We start from the raw sequence: 18,621 nt of genomic DNA on the forward strand, positions 1-18,621 counted from the left end.
TTGGTTTGGGACAAAGTCTGCTCACTTTTACCACAAATCCCATTCATAAAGTCAAACCAAGTCAACAGACCTAGCGTAAATCTAGAAACTCACTCTAACAGACTTTTATTTGGGGCCATAAAACGCAAAATTGCGATAAGCGTTCCAAATCACAATTAGTACGAGCTGCCGGCCGAATGGAATGCAAATTTTTCGTCAAATATTCGGAGCTATTGCCGGGCCCCAAACTCGTAGCCCCAATATAGATGGCCAATCAGTCAGCTGATCGGTACCAATATCATTAGGAACGGAGGTATACTCTGTAACTGTCGACGTCATTAATCTTGGCCGAGACCGTCAACCGTCGACCGCAGTTGATAAGCTCCCACTACGACTACGGCTCCGTCTCCGGCTCCGTTTCCCTCCGAAAACACCTATTCAGCGAGAATGAACAGCAGCGGAGACGACGACGACGACGCCGTCGCCGCCAGTCAATGCCAGAGCGCGAAGCGGTCGCGTTGACATCGGAGGTTCTGCTCTCCAATAATTCTCCAATAGTATTCCCCGCCGGCTTCCAAACAAATATCGAGTGAAATGTGGACCCAATGAGACGGCGACCACAAAGCCCAGTCAGTCGTCCGTCAACGCCGCCGTGTCAATCACAAGTGAATGCAATCAATCTGAAGACTTCCACTCGGTTCTGTGGAACCTGGACAAACCGCAACAATAGCAAAAACAAGCCCGAAACGCCACTACAGCAGACGCTAAACACGCGCTACAGGTGTGAGCAGGTGGAACGCGAAAAGGTGACCGATCCGACCGGCGGGCATGGGGGTATGGAAATGGTGCTGTGTTCTCATTATTCCCCCCCATACCCATTCCCATTCGTATTCGTATTCGTGAAGTTTTTGTTTTGCATCTTTGCGACGATTTAATTGATTTTATAACGAGTACATAAGGCTGTGTAACTACAGTAAAGATTTCAAAAATCGCAGCAGACTCGAATGAATTATGGCTAAAATGTGAAAGCTAAGAGGACGAACGCCGGGGGTATTTCCCCCCGCTAACAGACCCTACAAAACAAAATAAATATATTTAAAATATAATAATATAGTACGAATGGCTCCACAACAAATGATTCTGTTGTTAGGCGCCTTTACCTTGACTTTGTTCTGTTTGAAATTATAATATTTTCGTAGTATATTTTTGGCAATCTTTCAAACTTGGGGGAATATTTTCCGTATTCTATTTTTTTTAACAACAAAGAATGTGGCCAAAAGCAAAGGTAATGTGGTTCTCGAGAAGTCAACCCTTAAGAATTTAATTCCCTGGAGCTTGATTTTAAGAGGGACTGGCTTAAAAACCCATTAAAAGCCATTTGAAAACTCGAACAGGCCATTTAGGTTGCCTCGTTCCGCTTTTAACAAGATTTGTCTTTCCCCATTATGAGTATAAGGTTTCCCTTATCTGTTAAAACAAATATGTGCTCTGTTTATACATATATGTATTTATTTTTTTCAAGTGCTTTGCAAAATCCATGCCAGAATGAACTGACTCAGATTGGCGGCAATTATAGAAAAATGCTTTATATCTGAATATCATTGCTCGACTTAATTGGAAAGTGTTAAGCTATTATTTATTATAATAGCTATTATATATTCCCAAAGCTATTAAATAATTTGATAGTCATTAAGATACGTCACGAATATCATTTGTGTTTTTTTTTGTTAAAAGATCCAAAAACAAAATGAAAAAAGTCTGTATGTATATTTATTTAAATGTATTTTGATTAAAAAATGAGATCAAAAATCTGGACCAGATCGTTTGGAAAAAAACACGAGCCTGCTAAATCTACTTTCTACTAGATATTTTAATATTTTTAAGGGCTCTTTTGTCGAATTTGTAATCAATATCAATTCGCGAGCTTGTATATTTGCGGAATTAGGCGCCATAATAGTGACAAAAGATTAAAATAAGCCAATAAATCTTTGAATCTTAAAAGTTGATCGTTGAAGCTTGACATTTATAAATAAGGAACCCGTAATAAATTATTCCGGCGTAATCCACTTTGTTGTAGAACAGCTCCTGCACTGCAAGTGTCTAGCTACAGTTTTGATAAGAACCTTAGTTTGGATTCTAATCGTTGACTAAAATCAAAACAAACATTGAAATGCTTGGCAACTGAAAGAAAAACATTTTTTGTTTTGTAAGCTATTTAAATAAAACGGCTAAATAACAAGTAAAAGCTTCCAATTTTTAGATAAAAGCAAAATCAGGTAACGATCATTACGTGCATCTGCGAATTATCCGGAGCTCTGATGATGTTATTTGCTTGCTCACCGACCCCACTACACCTGTTATTATTTTTCCCATTTTTGCACCACTTATCAGTTGTGAGTACAAGCTTGTTAGACACACATCTCCCGTATCGAATTCATTAGCCGATACTACCGCTCTCCAGCCACAATTCATGTTTGTTTGCTCCCCATATTGACTTTTATTCCCTATTCGTTGCAGATCGCCGGCACACCTTGGGCACACTCACTCCGATAAGAAGATAATTAAACTGTAATACATTTCGATGTCCGATGTGCCATTTCGCTTTGGTCGGTGTTAATTAGGCCTTCACACACTTAAGTGTGCCACTTGAGATGTGTCCCGGGGCACAGGTATAAGCCCCTTAAGCGTTGCCTTATCGCCAGCCGGATTCGGCCAACAGAGTAGACAAAAGTAACAAGTGATCTCAGAGATAAGAGAGTAGCTGCGGGTGCGGTAGTCGAATCCGAATCCGATTCGGAATCACCAGCGATAACGGTGGCAAAAGAATCAGCAGCAACATCCCCACAAGCAGCAACAGGTTTCCTAGCCGGGAAACAGCGACGCCGGCAGAAAAAGCAAAGCAAATGCAGCATCTGCCACAGCGGCATATTCATAAATAATCTTTAGTCGCAGAAAGATCGGCGGATCAACTCTACTGCTACAAAAGGAAGTCGGTCTTGTGACTTCGTCGTGGTGCAGACCAGAGACTGTACAGATAATTGAATTTAATGTACAAATAAGCCCCAGGAATTTGCTTTTATAAAGCCATACTGCATGCACGAGTGGCGAATGCAAGCTTGCATTGTTTGCCATTACCGAGATACAATATTTCACTTCCGAGTCGCACATCACTCTCGTCTCCAAGATGAAGTCATCCAGAAACGGGGGCCAGACCCTCTTAATCGCTCCATCGCCCACAGCCCGCCTGATGCCATTGCGCACATATTCCAATGCCTCTTCTCTGGCCCACCACAATGACAGGAGTCCCGGGACTCCAGGGAGTCCGCTGCACGAAGGTGATTTGGAGGAAAGTGGCTTGGGCTACACCCATACTCTGGTGAGTAAAATTTTTTGGATAGAGTTGCTGATATTTTTATTGAGTTTCGAATTTACTAAAATAGTAATTAATACTTATAGGGATGTGAGTAATATTAAGTATCCATATCTTTTAAGCTATGTCTAAAAGATGGATTCCAACCCATTTTATAATGTTCTTTAATGTCTGAAAGGAATTTATCAATACCGTTCTTTATTTTTAAGCTACCAATCATTAACCTAAACCCTAATAGTTAAACAAACCCTAAAAGAAACCTTACATGACTTAAATAATAAAATTATATTGCGAATCTGTTAATCAATCACGTAAGATACTCGACTGATTTGTTCGACAATTATTGACTGTTTCAGTACTCATTATTCAAGATTATATAAGAAGCTACTTAAACCGTAAGACACTATCACATGACACAGCTGAATTGCTCTGCCCCGATTGTTCATATATCTCAGAGTGGGCGTCATGACATGCCTGATGCCTGACATCGACATTCAGAATTCCCTTCTTTATAGCCAAGTTTGTTTTGCGGTTAGGCTATCTGGCTTGTTCATAATTTTTTATACCACCAATATATGATCAAAGCCTCTTGCTTTTATCTACTATCTAAGGATCGTTTTCCCATAAGGCTTTTAAAATTTTTTTGTTGACCTATACCCTCATATTTTGGCATTCTGCGTCACAATGTTTCAAAAAATTCCGATAATAAATATGTATCCATGCTGCAGTGGCTAAAGAAGATTTTCAAAAAAACAGCCTCAGTCTTATTCTGAATACAATTTTGGCAACACCAGCGCCGGACATTTTTATATAATATTTTTCCGTACAAAGTCCCAGGCACAAATTCGGTTTAGCCTATTCAAATTTATTGTGAATCATTATTTTACCACCTTTTATTGGGGCAGCCACTTATCACGACAATTTTATTGATCGAGAAGTGATTGATTGTTTTACAATCGCAATCGGATTGCCGAGCATAAACTGGGAACCCGGTGGGAAATGACCGTAACAAATACCAACGGTAGTACCGCCATCTATGTGCTAATCTATTGAGCCAGGTAATGCCCCAATGAATTTCCACTAAAAATAAATACTCGATTATTAACAGAGCCATAAATACCCATGCTAATAGGAAAATACATTTATCTGTTTAAGGCCCACAATTGTGTTTGCATTAGAACACCCACAACGATCAGGCATTGTTTGTTTTGAACTTTAGTTTTTTTTATCGTAATTGACTGCCTGGAAACACCCGATTTGATAATCAATGGTTCTCTATTATATTTGTATTTAAATAAAATCGATGTAGTGCGGCGCTTAGATATAGTCACCTCAACCTTGTCACACTTTTTGTGATCAACCTGGGGATTTTTCTCAGTTATAATTGAGATATATTATATTTTGTTCCAGACTATAAGATACTTCTCATTTCGCATTGGTCATTTCTATAAAGAACACAAAACTATTTTTTCTCAGGGTATAATTGAATTCGGTACGCTGGAAACAACACATGTTTCTTGTTTTACTTTATCCGCTCATGTGATTAACATGTGACTATTTGCTTGTTTTTCCATTTATTTTTTTTTAAATTTGTTTAATTTTTGTCATGTGCCGAGCCACGTACCGCAAAGCATTATCAAGAGCATAATTTAATATATTTAATTCAGAATTTAACGTGACTGAGGTTTTTAATATTCGATGTAATATAGTATACAACCAGATAAATCCAACCAAATCCAATTTAGTCTAAAAGTAGCCCAGACACGTATAATTAGCACCTTCCAATAATGACTACATTGTATTAAGAGTATTATTTTAAAAACTCACTTTTAACACTTAAATTTAGCTTATCTCTGATTGTAAATTTTAAATAATCATACATTCATTCAATTCACTTAGATCATGAACTAAGGAATAAATCGATCGATTGCCATGTTGAAGTATTATCCACTTGGATTTGACGGCTTCTTATCGGCGCCTGTCGAGCCCATCCATCAACGTCAAAGAATTCGATTTAGTTTAGACTGATCTATTTACCTTTCCCCTAAAAAGTTGCGAATTAAAAATATAATTTTAACAGCCTTCCCCTAAGAGGTCATAAAGTAATTCAGATAAAAATAATATTTTTATAACGTGGTATTTGTGCTCACGCGCCGGGTTCTGTATCTTCTGGCCATGGATCTCTGAGATGCTAAGCAAACGCGATATTTGCCCAAAGATTTCATTCAATTTTTAATTAATTTCGGTGGCTTTTGTGGTGTCATCCTTTATATTTTTTCACTGTGAGGGGTTATGTGCACCCTTATCGGGGTTCTGGGGCTTTGTCGGCTCTGGAGGTGTTTGTACCCCCGATTGGGATGCTGGCTCCCCAGTCGCCTCTCAGTTTTAGCCAAGATCACTTTGTTTTATCGTAAGCCCGCTAATTTCTATCATATGAGCTCAAAAATGTCACCTCGGAAAAAAGTAAGTGAATTATCATATCACCGATATGGCAGCTGCCGACAAATCAATTGATAACTCCCTTTGTAAGTGCTTGTGCGAGGAATAAGCTTAAAATGTTCAAAAAATTAATGCGGTAAAGTTAATTTTTTGTTTTAATGTATACACACATATATACACAGGCATTTCCTGGTTTGACTAGGAGCAACATGTCCCCCAGCGAATTTCCTATTTTTTGCCCCAGCCTATCCGATCCTTAAACGGAATACTTCTAATGATTTGTAGATAAATTCTCCATCTATCTGCATCAAAATTTAAAACATAATATTTTTTTGATTTTTACCGCTTTTGATGGTTATATCTTTGCCAAAACCTATTCGTAAAAGGAATACCTTAAATGATTTGTAGATCGATTCTCCACCAGTCTGCATCAAAATCAACCAACGAAATAATTTTTCGATTTTTTGTCAAATTTTCTGGACGGTACCCTTCAAAAATGGGGAAAATGGATTTAACGACAATCTGCGGCCCTCCGAAGGCCATATCTTTGCACATAGGCCATATTTTTCGCAATATATAGCACCTTACTCGCCTGAACTGCTTCCTGGTCAAGCAGTGCAGCCATATCTAACATTAGCTATTAATATTTGATAAAGCTTTTACTCTCTTAAACTTTCTCTTAATTTATTATTAATGTTCTTAAAATAATTTATGTACTGGATTATCAGTTAAGTATTGGGTCATATATGTACATACGTACATATGTACGTACGTTGTATGTAAAACTATTAGGGTTACCTCAATTCGAAATTTCTTAGGCCTCTCTGATTGACGAAAAAAAAAATAATGAAATATATAATAAATAGTGCAGACGTACTAAGCTAACCCCATTACTTTCATGTATGTTCCTTAAATCCACCAGGGGCTTGCAAGACATGTGACCCAACGCCTAGTCTACACATTGAGACTATTAAAGCAAGTAATCGCAATTTATGCGGCTTAAGTGATCTGGCACAGTGGACTAAGACACTTGAAATGTTTGAGTAACAAACTAATATATAGTTGCACCCATTTTCGAGATACCAAAGTATCGGGTATTGAACTTCGTTTATTGCTCTTATAGAGCGTTGAACTGATGTTCTTAAAATCTCATATTATCTTTCATTTTGTTTGCTGTTTAGATACGATTGAAAAATGTATAAGAGATTTCATATTTCATAATTTTTACTGTTTTGTTGGCTTTGAAATTCATTTTTTTTTTGCTGAATAAAACTAGAGAAGATTGTATGATGTTAGCTCTTCTTTTGAGATATTATTGTTTGAGAAATTTGAAATTTAACGGAATCAAAGATTCTAAAGCTTTATAATAACCACTGTAAAGCGCACTTAGTGTCAACCAAGTGCTTGGCATTTTCACTTTTCCCGTTGACCAGACCACTGATTATTAAATTTATGAAATTCTATTGATGTTTACACGCAAACTTTGACCGCTCGAGAGACACTCGAGGCACACATGTGAACGATATAAGTAGTATTCATATAGATATAGATGTCTGTGCCGTATTTCTGGATGGCAGACGAGTGGTGCGTCGGTGTCTGTGTACTAAATTTAATGGAATCTTGAGTTTAAGCGGGACCGGATCGGTCTATCCTCATCTCATGACACCGTTCAGTTGGACTCAAAACTTTGCTCGGTTCGCACACGCAAACGGAATTCAAATACGGCATATACGGCACACTCCGGCGAATGACCATTATCTGTGCCATGGATATGACTAATCTCTCTGATTGTGCGTAGAACTGTAAAACCGAAAACCGATTAAGTCCGATCGATTCGTACTGACACCATATCACTCACAATGGTCTATTTCGGCGATCGGCAACGCGATCGTGATCGCAATAATCACAAAGTTGAGCGAATTATTCACGATGAAGAGTTTGGCGAGGAGAACGTCGAACTGGTGGACTCCGAGTGGGCGGACTTTGAGAAGTTCATTTGCCAGTTGCGAAAACGGCGCAGCAGTAACATCTCCATGGAGGAAGAGCTGCGGCACGTGCAGCGCCATCCGAAGATCAAGTCGCAGGCCTTCTATCCGTGTCCGCCGCCCTCCGAAAATGCCCGCGACTCGGACTCCTCGGACGACGATGATCCCATTGGATACATCGACACTCTTGTAAGCATTCTAGATACACATGGTATTTATATAGATTCGAATGGAAAAGAACTGATTTTTTGCTTGTTGCCTAGTCTAAAGAATTTCTTATCTACAAGATATCAACGAAAAACCATAAGTCTCTCACAAGAGTGGTTAAAATTATAGCAATTTTGTAAATAATAATATTATTAGTTGTATAAAAATAGTTTGTTAGAATAGGATCTAAATAAAAATATTTAAGAAAAACCAGTTTCTTTGATACATTAAAATTATATCCTTTGATGTTTGAGCTAGGTATAAAGGATAAGGGATCCTTATTCTCGTGGATCCAAGATTCCAAACAAGATTTCCTTCTCTATAAAGAATTTAAAATTTATAGTGCTATTATTTTAACCATGCCTGTTTCAAACAGTGCCTGGAAATTACTTTGATTATACTACCAATATGTCTGATTATCCAATGGTTATTGCCCCAGTTTCGTGACGCAAGGAGAGTCTACATTTTATCATTGCCCATATAAATGCGGTCGTAAAGAAATTTTGAATGAATACCTTCGAAAATATCTTCCAAAATATTGTAAAATAAAATTATGACTCGGCGTATTTGCTTAGCAAGCAGAATAAGTTCAGTAAAACATTTAAGAAATAAAGTAGGACGATGGTTTTTTATTGATTCGCACAAGTGCCATGAGCTTTTGTTTATTGTATATTTTATATTATTTGTCATTTAATAATATTGGTTTATGGTTTTCCTTTTATTGGCAATATACATATATTTCAATGAAATAGTTTTTTTTTGTTTTGAGCTGCACTATTTAAATGGCTCTTTATTTCACACACAGTTTAGTATAAATATGTGCCGTGAAAACATCGATCAAAAGAAAACTTTTTGTAATTTCTGAATGGGTTTTCAAGCTTTTTGTGATTCTTCTGGCTGTGGCGGGGTTGTCTCTTGCGATTTCCTCCAGTTTGTGTTCACATCTGGGTCTCTGTAAAAGCAATGCAAACGCGGTGTACGAAAGACCCGACAAGCGGCAGACATTATCTATTTTTAATCCGATTATAATGAACAGTGTTTATTATATTTAAAACAAAACAAAAAGAATTTTCATTGCTAACGACAGTAGGGTGGCGGAAAAAAGTGACCGTATCGGGAACCAATACGTAAGATATATCCATAAAGAACTCTCTTAAATTTAAGCACATGTACGTATTTATTTCAAGAGCAGGCCCTAAATCCATAATCCATTATCGGTGAATTTAATTGATGATCCATTTGGAAATAACAAACCAATTCAATTTGATGGCCAAACGGGGCGAACTTAAAAAAATTCGAATTCCTTTCAGCATTTTTAAAATTCATGATTTGTTTACATTTCATCGTTTTTTCGGGGGGCATCGCTTTAATATCGGCACAGCGTGCTACCCTGCCATGGCGTCCCGTCTTTCCCGTCCTTTCCGAGAGTGTAGCCAAAAAGAAATTTCAATAATTTTCCACGCAGAGCGCAGAAAGCTCGACAGGTCAGTTTAGTTTCGAAAAAGTTTACACAAAGACGCTACAAGACCGCTCCTCCGTCGTACAACTGCCCAACAAATAATGAAAATCAATAGATAATGGAAATCATTTAAAAGTGCAAATTATTGGAAAATATTGAAAAGTGTGATGGTGATTTGAGGGCCGTTTCCGGATAAACTGACTGCTATAAATCCAATACTGAATAGCGATATTTTACAAAGTCTAAATGCAGTGCATGGCCCAGTATAAAATGTTAAAAATAAATTGCAATGAATTTTACAATTGTCGTGCTTCCGAGACGGGGAAAATCAAGGGCAGCAGCGTCGGCGGCGTCGACGGCGACTTCTAATTACGTCTGGCAGTGAGATTTAAAAACTTGTACTGCACCACCAGAGATAACCGAACACTAAAAATAATTGGCAAACAAGATGCGACACAAATATTCGGCCAACAGCCACAGTCACATCCAAAGCCAAAACCAAAATCAAAATCAAATTCAAAATCAACAGCCGCGGGCATGTCAAAGGCCGCCGCCGCCCAGCAATTCGAGTGACAGGGACAGTGATTTTTGAAACTTGATTTGAGATACGATTGTTTTTGGAATCGGGATTAGGGATTCGGAAGTTGAGTGCGCACCTCGCCTGCTTCATGTTTAACAACAGCCACCAGCACCAGGATGAGTATATACGGGAATACGCCTTCGAGCCGGAACTGCTGATCAATCGCGAGGACTATCTGCGGAAGGAGCGCGCCCAGAAGCCCACCACCTCCACCGCATCCACCTCCACTCCTGTCCGCCAGCGCTGGGACTCGGTCATTGCCAAGCAGAAGGAGCAGAACCGCAGGCAGAGTATTGACCCGCCCAGTGATGACAAAAACCAAATCGAGATCGAAATCGAGGCGTTCTATTATGTGAGTGGCCCGCGGACCACGTGCCCCCACAACCACATCCCCATCCACCCCGTCCATGGCCACAGCCATTGGCTGCCACGAAAGGCCTTTGCATTGGCCCTGAAAGAATGAAAGACAAGTGCACATTTCACCCTGAAGTTCGAAATATCGACCTTAAAATAACAAACAATATTGTGCGGCGTATGAGCTCAAGACTTTTATTGAAATACATTTAATGTTTGTTGAATAAGTACCTACTTTAATTACAATAATATTTCATAAATTTCAAAATTTCATAAATTTAATAACAAAATATCAAGATTTTTAGTAGTATAACATGAATATGTTAATGGAAAGTTCTTTTAATGAATTTGTAAATCATTTATGCAAGTTTATGCCATATTACACAGTTCAGGACTTCAATTCAAACTTACTAGTATCCTAGATGCTTTTGAAAGTATCCTTTATAAACGTAATATTCACGTTTCTAAATAAATTATTATTTTAATTAAATTTTTGTAAAATTATTAAATTTTTTTAAATTTTTCAATCATTTACAATGAAAGCAGATAAAATATTCCATCAACGAGATATTGGGGGTTTCCTGGTAACCTAGTTTCAAACATTAATCATAACAAGAAAGGAAAGCTAACTTCGGGCGGAGCCGAAGTTTATATACCCTTGCAGTTAAAACCGGATATATATCGCAAACATCGGATATAGTTGGCCGATCCTTATGGGAATAGGAATATATAATCCAATTTATTACAATACAAAATCTAAAAAAAGTCCCAAACTTCTATCTTCAAAAATACGAAAGTTGATATTTCTACCAAATACCATTTCCGATCGTTCAGTTATATGGCAGCTATGGGATATAGTCGGCCGATCCTAATGAAATTTGGTAGGTTGGATCAACTGACCAAGAATTAAATCTGTACTAAGTTCCAGCTTTCTATCTTCAAAAACACGAAAGTTGGGTCATTTCCGATCGTTCAGTTATATGGCAGCTATAGGATATAGTCGGCCGATCCTTATGAAATTTGGCATGTCGTATTATTTTGCCAAAAATAGCTCTCATGTCAAATTTGAACTCTCTAACTCTAAAAACACCAAAGTTATACCATTTCCGATCAATCAGTTATATGGCAGCTATAGGATATAGTCGGCCGATCCGGGCCGTTCCGACTTATATACTGCGTGCAAAGGAAAGAAGGGTGTGTGCAAAGTTTCAAGACGATAGCTTTAAAACTGAGAGACTAGTTCGCGTAGAAACAGACAGACAGACGGACAGACGGACAGACGGACATGCTCATATCAACTCAGGAGGTGATCCTGATCAAGAATATATATACTTTTTAGGGTAGGAGATGTCTCCTTCACTGCGTTGCACACTTTTGACCAAAATTATAATACCCTCTGCAAGGGTATAAAAACAATGTTGGAATGATTCCAATTGAATAACTTTGCCATTGGATTAGTATTTACTTTATACTAAGATCCTCTAGAATTAAAATTTGTTTATTTATAATCCTTTTTAATTTATTTAGACGTACAACTAATTTTTATGGGGTCTTTGCAGATGTATGGTCGTTATACCAAAGATCTAGGAGAATTTGCCAAAGATGAAGCCAGAAAGCTCAAAATACTTGAAAAACGACGAAAACAGGAAGATAAACAAAGGAATAAGGTAAAATTAAATATAACATAAAATCCAAGCATTCCCACAGTGCATAGAGTATAAAACTAATTACTTGTAATTTATTTGAATGCAAACTATACGAGAAATATAAATATTTAAGGTATGTGAAACAAAGAAATAAAACAAAATATTAGCACGCGGAATTATTCGACAAAGTAAATCTAAATTTGTATCGCATATTGAGTAGCAATTTTAATTCGCTATGCTGGGGATATTTTTGAACGTACCAGTTTATAAAGCAGCAGTGCTGGGAAATATTTACAGGAACTGCTAGGAAAGCAATCCACCAGAGCGAAGCGGGTCTCGTCATGGATTTGGAAGCACACGGTAGCCCGACTGGGCGAGGACTGGGTCTTCCTGGCGCTCCTGGGCATCATAATGGCCTTGCTGTCATTCATCATGGACAAGGGCATCTCCATCTGTACAAACGGTAATTGAACACATAACCCAACCGGATTCCCAGCTCGTTATCAGCATCCATTGTTGTCTTATTCCCCAGCTCGTATTTGGCTGTACCGCGATCTGACGTCACAGCCGTTCGTTCAGTACATTGCGTGGGTCTCCCTGCCGGTCTGTCTCATATTATTTTCAGCCGGCTTTGTCCATCTCATCGCTCCACAAAGTATAGGTATGTGAATTCATTCAATCACTGGCTTAAGTCTTGGAGCAATCCCTTTAATCTTCACTTTGTGACTAACTATATTGTCTCAATTATGATCCCATTACACATTTTTACCATAGTTTGCCATTTTCCCCAGGATTTTTTATTTTTATTATAAACGATTATCTTTTTTAAAAAATTAATAATGATTTAGGATTTTATAGAATCAGTATTTATATAACCAACTAACGTAAATTAAAATGTATCTTGCACATTTTTATACCCTTGCAGAGGGTATTATAATTTTGGTCAAAAGTGTGCAACGCAGTGAAGGAGACATCTCCGACCCTATAAAGTATATATATTCTTGATCAGGATCACCTCCTGAGTTGATATGAGCATGTCCGTCTGTCCGTCTGTCCGTCTGTCCGTCTGTCCGTCTGTCCGTCTGTCTGTCCGTCTGTCTGTCTGTTTCTACGCGAACTAGTCTCTCAGTTTTAAAGCTATCGTCTTGAAACTTTGCACACACCCTTCTTTCCTTTGCACGCAGTATATAAGTCGGAACGGCCCGGATCGGCCGACTATATCCTATAGCTGCCATATAACTGATTGATCGGAAATGGTATAACTTTGACGTTTTTAAAGTTAGAGAGTTCAAATTTAACATGAGAGCATTTTTTGGCAAAACATTACGACATGCCAAATTTCATAAGGATCGGCCGACTATATCCTATAGCTGCCATATAACTGAACGATCGGAAATGACCCAACTTTCGTGTTTTTGAAGATAGAAAGCTAAAACTGAATACAGATTATATTTTTGGCCAGTTGATCCAATCTACCAAATTTCATTAGGATCGGCCGACTATATCCCATAGCTGCCATATAACTGAACGATCGGAAATGGTATTTGGTAGAAATATCAACTTTCGTATTTTTGAAGATAGAAGTTTGGGACTTTTTTTTAGATTTTGTATTGAAATAAATTGGATTATATATTCCTATTCCCATAAGGATCGGCCAACTATATCCGATGTTTGCGATATATATCCGGTTTTAACTGCAAGGGTATATAAACTTCGGCTCCGCCCGAAGTTAGCTTTCCTTTCTTGTTTATGAATGAATTAGAGCTTTTAAGAAACGTTTGTTTTCGAAAGATTTGTATGGGAATCTTAAACTAATCTATATAAAAATTGATAACTAAAGTAGTGTTGATAATTTAAAATTATAGAAATACTTATTATACCTTAAAATATAACATGGTTGATATATCATTTTTCATTCTTGTATATAATTCGTAGCTAAAGCATGGCATTCAAAATAAATAATTTCTGTAAAAAAAAGTTTCGCAAATAAAGTATGCCATTCCACTTAATGCCATTTAATATATCCATATCATCTTAATACTCAAAAATAAAATCATTCCAGTTAAAGTAGAGATTGTTTTTAAAAAATTATGTCAACTCTACATCGGTTTTCCAAAAGTGTAGAAATTGTATGAATTTTTTGCTTACTTACTTTACTTCTATGGTTGATTAGGGTCAACAGCAGAGTAAAGACTATGATTTAGGTCGATGGGTTATCTTTTTCCCAAAGAAATTCTTTTTAACTTATTTAGTATCAAATAAACGTGGCTTTCATAAGAAGTGCAGTACAATAAGTACCACTGCAATCTGGCAGCTGTCCTCACCAAACACACTTGGCATTTCGAGTCTAACAATCCCATTGTGTCTACATGTTAAATACTCTAACCAGTACTAACTACTCTTAAACTAACATAGCTATAGATACTCCGATATTATTTCAAACGCAAACTCAAATATGAACAAACTGTGTTTAGGTTCCGGTATACCCGAAATGAAGACCATACTGCGCGGCGTGCAGTTGAAAGAGTATCTCACATTTAAGACATTAGTGGCCAAGGTAATTGGTTTAACGGCAACTCTGGGCAGCGGTATGCCATTAGGAAAGGAAGTAAGTATAAAAATTGATCTCACACTGCATGCAACATGCCGCTATGGCGAAGCGAGTGCAATTTGGAAAATCTATATGAGCTCCTCTCTTGGTATCCTTAGGGTCCTTTCGTACATATAGCAAGTATTGTAGCACAATTATTAAGTAAACTTGTCACATCATTCCAAGGCATATATGAGAATGAGTCGCGAAACTCTGAAATGTTGGCCGCAGCCTGTGCAGTGGGCGTGGGCGCCTGCTTTGCCGCCCCAGTGGGTGGTGAGTATATATCCGTGCTATTAGCCGGTCATCGTGTACTGCAAGCTACAGAATCTAAAAGATCTCCTATTTTCTTCGCAGGTGTTCTTTTTAGTATAGAGGTAACCACGACTTACTTTGCGGTAAGAAATTATTGGCGTGGATTCTTTGCCGCAGTGTGTGGCGCCACAGTTTTCCGACTGTTGGCCGTGTGGTTTCAAAACGCCGACACCGTAAGGGCTCTTTTCCTCACGAACTTCACCACCGAATTTCCATTCGATCCCCAGGAGCTTTTTGTGTTTGCTCTGATTGGGTAAGTGGCTCCAAAGCGATTACTTAAATTACTTTAAACAATGTGTTTATTTTTCAGACTTGTGTGCGGTTTGGGTGGTGCCTCATATGTGTGGGTCCATCGGAGATATGTCCTCTTCATGCGCTCCAATAAGCGGATGAACAAGTTCCTACAAAAAAAGTAAGTCTTTTTATTAAAATAGTTTCTTTAATAATTAATATTTAATATTCGCTTTTCAGCCGCTTTTTATACCCCGGATTCCTAGCCCTGCTGGTCTCCAGCATTTCATTTCCTCTGGGCACGGGCCAGTTCCTGGCCGGAGAACTTAGCACTCACGAGCAGGTGACACAGCTCTTTAGTAATTTTACGTGGTCTCGAGATGATCTGACCGTGGAGCAGGCTGCAGTGGTGACCCACTGGATGACAGGATACACCAGTGTCTTTGGAAATCTAGTCATTTATACCCTTTTCACCGTAAGAACTCCACAATCCATAACTTTAACTCCAACTGAATGAAATCTCAAATTTCAGTTTGTTTTCTCCATTATTGCCTCCACGATACCCGTGCCTTCGGGGATGTTTATTCCGGTTTTCAAGATTGGCGCCGGATTTGGACGGCTGGTGGGAGAGTTCATGGCTGTGACTTTTCCGCATGGAGTCCGGTACGGTGGGCGGCTGTCCCCCATTATGCCTGGCGGCTATGCCGTCGTTGGAGCGGCTGCCTTCTCCGGATCCGTGACTCACACTGTATCCGTGGCCGTGATCATCTTCGAGATGACGGGGCAGATCACTCACGTAGTTCCGGTGATGATTGCCGTGCTGGTAGCCAATGCCGTGGCAGCCCTGTTGCAGCCGTCGATCTACGACAGTATTATATTGATTAAGAAGCTTCCATATCTGCCGGATCTTCTGCCCTCTAGCTCCGGGATGTACAGCATATTTGTGGAGGACTTCATGGTGCGGGATGTGAAGTACATTTGGAAGGGCATCTGCTATCAGAAGCTAAAGGAAATTCTCAAGGCGAACAAAACGTTGAGGTCATTGCCCTTGGTGGATAGTCCGGAGAACATGATCCTACTGGGCTCTGTGCAAAGGTATGAACTGATAAAAATGATCGAAAAGCACATTGGTCGCGAGAAGCGAATGGAGGTGGCCCAAAAGTGGCAGAAGGAGGCCGAGGAGCGAGCCCTGGAGGAGGAGAAAAAGAAACAGGAGGTGGAATTGAAGATGAGACGTCCGTCACGCTTCGAGGTCCTTCCGGCCCCGGATATTCTGAGTCTACGGCAGATCGCCAACGATGAAATGTTGCCGCCCAAAAAGAGGGCGGAGACTCTGCACAGTTCACTGGCGCCCAGAAAGTCGATCCTGAAAAAGACCAACTCTTTTAACCTGAAGACCTACGGCCAACCCCTCGCTCACAGTCCGAGCATCACGCCCTACACCACGATTACCGGAAACTCCGAGTTTCGCATCCGGTCAGCCTTTGAGGCTATCTTTAAGAAGTCCACCACCCTCCAGGATGTCCAGCCAGATCCGGAAACGGGTTCCCTGTCTCCGGCAGCTAGTAACAACGAAGTGGGGGTTCAGCGAACTCCTAGCACTCCAGGTGTTTCCAAAAAGGTTCAGCTGGTAAGTGAGCCCCATAAAGTAGGCAATAGTATATTTCTAAGAGTATATAGACTTATGTATCTTCTTTTAAGTATTGGGTATCTATAGTCTGTAGCTATTATTAAGATAGTGATTTATTTCAAGCAATCACAAACTAATTGGGATTTTGTAACCGATCAAATTATGCTGGTAAGTGATGTTAAAACCTGTGTACACATATATCCATTGAAAAGTTCACGATATTTGTTCAATATATGCAAGCAAGTAAACCCTATCCCTATGGAACCAGTAAAACCACCGCCATCGGTAAATGATACAAATTATTTAAAGAAAATAGAGTAAACTTAAATCCCTAAATAATATTATTTTTATAAAGCCGGACGAGGAGGATAGTTTCGAAGAGCAAGTTAGGAGTCATGAGGATTCCGGAGATAGTTCAAGACAATTGCAAGATCAGCCCAGCATTAAATTCAAAACCAATAAAGTTTCAGATGTAAATAGATCTCCGCATTTAAGACCTGGGGATCGTCCAAAAAGACGTTCAAAAATAAGATTTTCTAATGGAGTGACTGATTCGCCTTCCCACAATAAAAGTAAAGAAAATGAAATGGGCTATATTGTAGAAGATATTGATGAAAGTATAGGTCCAGAAAACAAGGGAGAGGTGGGTATTCCTAACGGGAATATATACTCAACTAACTATATTTATGAATATTTTCTCTATTTCTAACTGCTAATATATTAACTAAAATAAGAGCCTTCAGAGAACAAAGTCGGTGCAGTTGGTACGTTTGTAATAGGAATGGAAATTAACTTCCACCAGTTCTTAATTAATTCATTTGTTTTACAATCTTATTGTAGCCCCGAGAGCGTGTAATCGACATGTCCCCAGAGGATCAAAAGCAATGGGAGCTCGAGGAAATGTTGAAGCCCATTGACCTGCAGAAGGCCAATGTCCATATCGATCCTTCACCGTTCCAGCTGGTGGAACGCACCTCAATACTCAAAGTTCATTCACTGTTCTCCATGGTTGGCATCAATCATGCCTATGTCACCAAAATTGGCAGACTTGTAGGCGTTGTGGGCCTGAAAGAAGTAAGTAGCTCTATACAACCTTTAAAGAATGTTTTATAATTGGAATTGAATTTTCAGTTACGAAAGGCCATTGAGGACATAAACAGCAATAATTTTGTAGCCCCCACTCGCGATGAAGATGCGGAAGATAAGCCCGCTGTGGAGAAACCTCTCCTTCCACCAAACACAAGTGATAAGGCCGTAGACATGACCGTCACGTCAATGGACTCGGCGCTATCCAACTCCGAAAACTGTTCGGACATCGAAATGGAGCACATAAAGCACACGGATACGGACGCAGTTACGCTCACCATCCCGCCGCAGGACTCGAGCCAAAACCCACCGGCGGACACAACGACAGAAAATGGAAATCATTGAGCTTGAAACGAGATGGTCGCCTATCATAGTAGATAATACGATGCGTATACGTAATATGTTTGTAAAGATCAACTAAAAACCTTACCATAAGTTACGCCTTACACGAGTTAGTCATCAATGTTATTATGTATTTATATCTCGTTAGTTTCTAATGTCAAAGATATCGTGATTTATATATTAAGCTGAAAGAAAGTTAAGTCCCCAACGAAAATGTGTTTTTTAATAGGGGGTGTAAAATAAAAAATATCGGTGCTGAAATAGCCAAACTATAAATGAGCGGAAAAGGAAAGCTTTTAAATAGGATAGTAATAAAAGCAAACCTATAAGGTCAAGCCTGTTAACTATCTATCTACTATCTGCTATATAGAAACTATCTACTAATCAACGTTTATCAAAATTCAAATT

General features: G+C 38.9%; 1 protein-coding gene and 1 long non-coding RNA gene across 7 annotated transcripts; one reads left to right on the forward strand and one right to left on the reverse strand.

Moving 5' to 3' along the window:
* On the forward strand, positions 1–18,421 carry ClC-a (chloride channel protein 2). 6 transcript variants are annotated; one of them, XM_043212309.2, is made up of 13 exons: positions 1–785; positions 2,497–3,355; positions 11,933–12,040; positions 12,317–12,482; positions 12,552–12,680; positions 14,494–14,627; positions 14,729–14,885; positions 14,967–15,177; positions 15,235–15,336; positions 15,396–15,630; positions 15,688–16,785; positions 17,626–17,859; positions 17,917–18,421. In XM_043212309.2, exons 2-13 carry the CDS (start codon positions 3,164–3,166, stop codon positions 18,214–18,216), a joined length of 3,066 nt encoding a protein of 1,021 aa, XP_043068244.1. In that variant the 5' UTR covers positions 1–785; positions 2,497–3,163; the 3' UTR covers positions 18,217–18,421. The 6 variants fall into 6 exon arrangements, with proteins under 6 accessions (XP_043068244.1, XP_070138070.1, XP_017088631.2 ...); XM_070281969.1 differs by lacking the exon at positions 1–785 and having other exon boundaries at positions 3,214–3,355; positions 12,298–12,482; XM_017233142.3 differs by lacking the exons at positions 1–785; positions 2,497–3,355 and adding an exon at positions 7,220–7,962.
* LOC138926759 (uncharacterized) lies at positions 1,467–2,498 on the reverse strand. The gene is made up of 2 exons (XR_011443386.1): positions 2,217–2,498; positions 1,467–2,160 (listed from the first exon to the last, which is right to left on the reverse strand). It is a non-coding gene; the product is annotated as an uncharacterized lncRNA (long non-coding RNA).
* Positions 18,422–18,621: the final 200 nt, after the last annotated feature.

Source organism: Drosophila bipectinata, chromosome 3R (genome assembly GCF_030179905.1).
Source record: "Drosophila bipectinata strain 14024-0381.07 chromosome 3R, DbipHiC1v2, whole genome shotgun sequence".
NCBI lineage: Eukaryota > Metazoa > Arthropoda > Insecta > Diptera > Drosophilidae > Drosophila > Drosophila bipectinata.